This window comes from Penaeus chinensis, chromosome 26 (genome assembly GCF_019202785.1).
Source record: "Penaeus chinensis breed Huanghai No. 1 chromosome 26, ASM1920278v2, whole genome shotgun sequence".
Taxonomy (NCBI): domain Eukaryota; kingdom Metazoa; phylum Arthropoda; class Malacostraca; order Decapoda; family Penaeidae; genus Penaeus; species Penaeus chinensis.
Genome location: NC_061844.1, coordinates 5,922,964 through 5,927,963, shown reverse-complemented (window position 1 = coordinate 5,927,963; position 5,000 = coordinate 5,922,964). Strand labels below are relative to the sequence as shown.

At 36.9% G+C, this 5,000-nt stretch overlaps 1 protein-coding gene across 6 annotated transcripts in view; it reads right to left on the bottom strand.

Moving 5' to 3' along the window:
* Positions 1 to 3,928, bottom strand: part of LOC125039213 (WD repeat and FYVE domain-containing protein 3-like) — a 49,423-nt gene extending 45,495 nt beyond the window's left edge. For all 6 annotated transcript variants that reach the window (XM_047633015.1, XM_047633013.1, XM_047633016.1 and 3 more), the window contains exons 1-10: positions 3,757 to 3,928; positions 3,214 to 3,384; positions 2,901 to 3,093; positions 2,552 to 2,738; positions 2,269 to 2,435; positions 1,823 to 2,025; positions 1,468 to 1,616; positions 1,215 to 1,336; positions 478 to 642; positions 143 to 258 (exon numbers count right to left, since the gene is read on the bottom strand). In XM_047633015.1, the coding sequence (XP_047488971.1) occupies positions 143 to 258; positions 478 to 642; positions 1,215 to 1,336; positions 1,468 to 1,616; positions 1,823 to 2,025; positions 2,269 to 2,435; positions 2,552 to 2,738; positions 2,901 to 3,093; positions 3,214 to 3,384; positions 3,757 to 3,921 (1,638 nt within the window). In that variant the 5' untranslated portion in view covers positions 3,922 to 3,928. The remainder of the gene's footprint in view (positions 1 to 142; positions 259 to 477; positions 643 to 1,214; positions 1,337 to 1,467; positions 1,617 to 1,822; positions 2,026 to 2,268; positions 2,436 to 2,551; positions 2,739 to 2,900; positions 3,094 to 3,213; positions 3,385 to 3,756) is intronic.
* Positions 3,929 to 5,000: the final 1,072 nt, after the last annotated feature.

Here is a 5,000-nt window from a genome sequence, read left to right as displayed (position 1 = left end):
AATTGGGACAATTGTTAGAAACTTAAATACAAGTAATGGTTAAAAGAAGACAGGAAAAAATAAGACAGTCTATTCAAGTGTGACACAATACAAAATACACATACTGCTACAAATTACTGGGAACTAATTGAAAAATATGAACCTTGAGAATATCAGTCTTTAGCTGGAGTTCTGTCGGAGCAGCAGAGTGCAGGAGGCCTAGTAATGAACCCATGTCGTCATCACTGCCACTAGCGAGGATCAGCTGTTGCATGACACCTGCCAATCAAAAGAATAATAATAATATATGATCTAGAATAATAAACTGTACCAATAAAAATTTTCCAAATAGAAAGGATTACTAAAAACACAAAACAGAATCAATAAACATAAAAATTAATACCATCTTCACATCTCACTATCTATAACATCATTTAATATCTTTCAAAGGTACATAACACATACAAGGAAAGTCACTGCTACACATCAATCACCTACCCAATGCTTGGTGACGACATTCCAGGTGGGGCACTAGCGCAACTGCACACTTGGCACCACCCGACTCCCTGAAAACTGCAGCGTTCTGACTGTTGGACGCCAAGAGGTGTGTGAGTGCCTCCATCACTAGGAATCCTAGACGTTCCTCTGGAGTCAATCCTTCTGCTGGAGATGCAATTAAGAAATTTAGGTTAGGCTGTTAGTTCCTTCCTTGACTGAATATTTTCAATAGTTTTTTCCCCATATCCTATGGCTCATGCCATTTTTTATGTAGATAAAAAATTCTAAGATTACTACTTTTGTTTACCCGGCAGGGGGTTTCCTTTCCCAAACTGTCAACAATCACATGGCAATCTAAACTTAAAATAATACTTTTGAACTGAAAGAGTATTGGCAAAAAAACAAGTAATCCCTTACAGTATTCAATAATATTTTCTATCAAGAAAGTCAGATCAGTCTTCCAAGTTTTCTTTTTGAATATGTCATAAGAAAAAAGCAAGACAGTCATCCCAAAACTGTAATGAGAATAGGAAAATCTCACAAATATAATCTCATTTATCCACTAAAAGAAATGGTAGATTCAAACAAGTTTTCAAAGTAATGAAAATAAGGGTTGGCATGTATAAAATGAGTTACCTTTCCAACTAAATATATAAAAAGAATCTGAAAAACACTGCAACATGGTGGCTTCATAATTCCTTAAAATTAGAGTAACATTTGCAAAAGCAGAGACAAACCTTTCTTCTCCTCATCCACCTCTGTTCTTCCCTTGAGCAGTTCATGATAACGTGTGAGACAAGTCACAAACACTTCCAGCATTCCTACTTCACGGTACACGTCTTTGAAAACAGAATTATGCCTGTGTGCAAAAAATAAAAAATAAGAATGGGAGATTGGAATAGAGAGATTTCTTCTATTAGTCATTCTTTTAATTTGTTTGCTTAGATCAGCTTTGTGGGTTAAAACTAGGACATGAAGGTAAAATCTCACTTGAGAATGGTGAGGAGTGTGGCCATGCAGGTGATAGAACAGGAAAGTGTGTGTTGAGCCTTCAGCAAAATGGATAGTGAGATCAGCTCCTTGCATGGCACAAAGTTCAGCTGGAACACCACAAATTCTAGCAGCTGGAAGTATTTCTCCTGAGAAATGAGACCAAGGAAAATGTGACTATTATAATTTAATTTGTGAAAATGTATAGTTAGTATTTTCATGAATATCAATTAAGTAATTTCATTGCCTACCTTTAACTCCCCTGACTTTCAAACACTTAATATATACAGGCATTTTTATTACACATACAAGTCTCTTATATGACTTTAAGTAATTGAAAAGAAAGAAAAATTACCTGTATTTCTTTGGGCTTAGTGTGGATCTTCTCAGCAAAAGTGGAGAGGGTATGCTGGGGCTCAAGAATGAAGTAGTTTGCAGAGTCTGAGTGATACACAGCAGAGATGGCATCCAAAACCACTGAGCAGAGATGAGAGGTTGTGCCACGCAGAAATACTGACTGAAGGACGTTGAAGGCTTGCACATTCCTGACACTTGCACCTGGAGGAGTTAAAGAATTGGATGAAAGGGAAGAGAGGAAAAGAAAAAGAGAAAGAGAGAGAAAGAGAGAAATAGACATATAAATGATTCTTGAAAAACCTTTATTCAAGAAGTTAATGTGACAAATACATAAAAGAGAACAGTCCTCTCATTAATCAGCTCAAACAAAAATCTCTAATGACCTTATAACAACAGCCTAATAAAATAATTATTTTTCAAAATTACTAATTACTGTTCCCATACCTCTCCCTGAGGGTACAGGCAGACTAAAGCCTGGCATGTGGAAGAGAGAGCCAATTGACGCGGTTGATGGTTTGAGCTCAATGTAACCACAATATGAAAGTGATGACACAAGTAGGACAAGGTTCCGTAGGGCTTCTCGGCTCTCATCTGATGTGTCTGCCTCCAGTCTGCAAAGATGGAATGAGATGTGTGCTGGTAATAAGTAACAGCATGATGCATTTTTCTCAGAGCTATAGTATTTGGGTGTTTGTTTATTATCATTATCATAATGAGGACAGTTTACCTTAGAAGGAACTCTGCTAGGAAGGCATAGCCCTGCGAGGATCTGAAGTCATCCAAGAGAATCTGTGACACTTCAGAAGAGTCTTTCAAAAAGCAGAAGACGGTGACAAACATCTCCACAATCTCTAGAGGAGAGAGATCCTGTCCTCGCTCCATGTTCTCCACACAGAGAGCTACACATCCTTTGTCTGGATAGTGGAGGTGAGGAATGGAAGATACTTCAAGGTCTTGTAAAAAAAATGAAAACTACATTCTATGTTGTCTGAAATTCTAACAAAAACTGTTTCAAAAACTATGCCATACAATACAGTTAACAAAACTTTCCAGTAAATGAAATCACAGTTACTAACTATGAATATAACTGACGACAGGTTGTGAGAGGCCATGTCTAGAGAGCGTCATGAGTACTTCTGCTGCACTCTTCCTCCAGAGAGCATTATGCTGTGGACACCAAGATGTGATGGCTGAGAAGAGAAGTGTTAGGTCATCCTTCCTGGCCAGTTCCTCTGCTGGGGCAGCGTGGGAGCAGAGACGAACCAAAAGCTGTGGATGAGAACAACTAGCATAGAAACAAGAGAGAGAGGAAAGATAAAAAAAAAAAAAAAAAAAAAAAAAAAAAAATCAAAGCAAAGCAAAGCACTGATATGTGCAATATGGACCTACCTGTACAAAGACCTTTTGCAACAAGATCCTTCTCTCACTGACAGAAAAATCTGTTGTATTATTGTCTGCCTGATCTGCCACATTGGTTGTTGGGCTCTCATACTCAGGAAGGTCAAAGAAGAGATAGAGGCATTTCACAAGTGTTGATGGAAGGGAAGCGGCTGTCATCACCTGAAAAGTAAATATAATAATAATGATAATAAAATAACAGTTTTGTTGATATCATTATCAAAACTCTAACCACTACACCTTTCAATTTTCTATTGCATCTCACGTCTATATATCACTATATCACATTTGCTTAACCCATTTGCTGGGATGTACATACATGCCACCAACACCAAAAACAATACACTACCACCACCCCTACCACCAGTACCACCAGTACCACCAGTACCACTAGTACCACCAGTAGCACCAGTACCACCAGTACCACCAGTACCACCCTTAACACCCTTAACACCCTTAACACCTACCTACCCCTACCCCTCTCCCCACTAACCCCCCCCACCACTCGCACCAACAGCCACACCAGCCACAAACCTCGATCAGCTGAGGTGCACCAGCGGCCAGAAGATTCAGCGTGGACAGCAGCATCCACCCGTTGCTGCTCTCCTCACAGCTCTCTATCTCCAGGAACCTCACAATGGCACAAGAGGCTGCTTCCGTTGACTGGTTGGAGGCACGCCGTCTGATTTCTGTCACCATCAACTTGCTGAAAGGGAGGGGAAAAGAGAAGGTTTATATCGGGATGACGATGAGACAGCTGACGGAAGATGTAGAAATTTCTATCTATGTAAACAAGGAAAGTATTTGTTTTCTACCAAGAAACGTCTAATACAGATGTTAAGGATATTTATCAATAGGTCATTTTGGTTATTATCCTTCAGTATATCTACCCTATTCATAGCCTGCAAATTATAGTGAAGAAGAAGAAGAAAAGGAATAAGAGGAAGAAGAAGAAGAAGAAGAAGAGGAAGAGGAAGAGGAAGAGGAAGAGGAAGAGGAAGAGGAAGAGGAAGAGGAAGAGGAAGAGGAAGAGGAAGAGGAAGAGGAAGAGGAAGAGGAAGAGGAAGAGGAAGAGGAAGAAGAAGAAGAAGAAGAAGAAGAAGAAGAAGAAGAAGAAGAAGAAGAAGAAGAAGAAGAAGAAGAAGAAGAAGCAGAAGAAGAAGAAGAAGAAGAAGAAGAAAAGAAAAAGAAAAAGAAAAAGAAAAAGAAAAAGAAAAAGAAAAAGAAAAAGAAAAAGAAAAAGAAAAAGAAGAGGAAGAGGAAGAGGAAGAAGAAGAAAAAAAGAAGAAGAGAAGAAGAAGAAGAAGAAGAAAAGAAGAAGACGAAGAAGAAGAAGAAGAAGAAGAAAGAAGAAGAAGAAAAGAAGAAGAAGAGAAGAAGAAGAAGAGAGAGGAAGAAAAGAAGATAAAAAGAAAGAATGAAAAAGAAAAAGGAAAAATATGTCTGTTTTGTGTGTGTGTTGTGTTGTGTGTGTGTGTGTGTGTGTGTGTGTGTGTTGTGTGTGTGTGTGTGTGTGTGTGTGTGTGTTGTGGTGTGTGTGTTTAAATAAATAAATAAATAAATAATATTATATATTATATATAAATATATATATTTATATAAATATATATATATAAAAATATGTATAAATATATATATATATTATATTATATTAAATTATATAAAATATATTATAAATATATATATATATAAATATTATATTATATTAAATATATAAATATTTTATAAATTATATATTTTATAAATATATATATATAAATATATAAATATATATATAT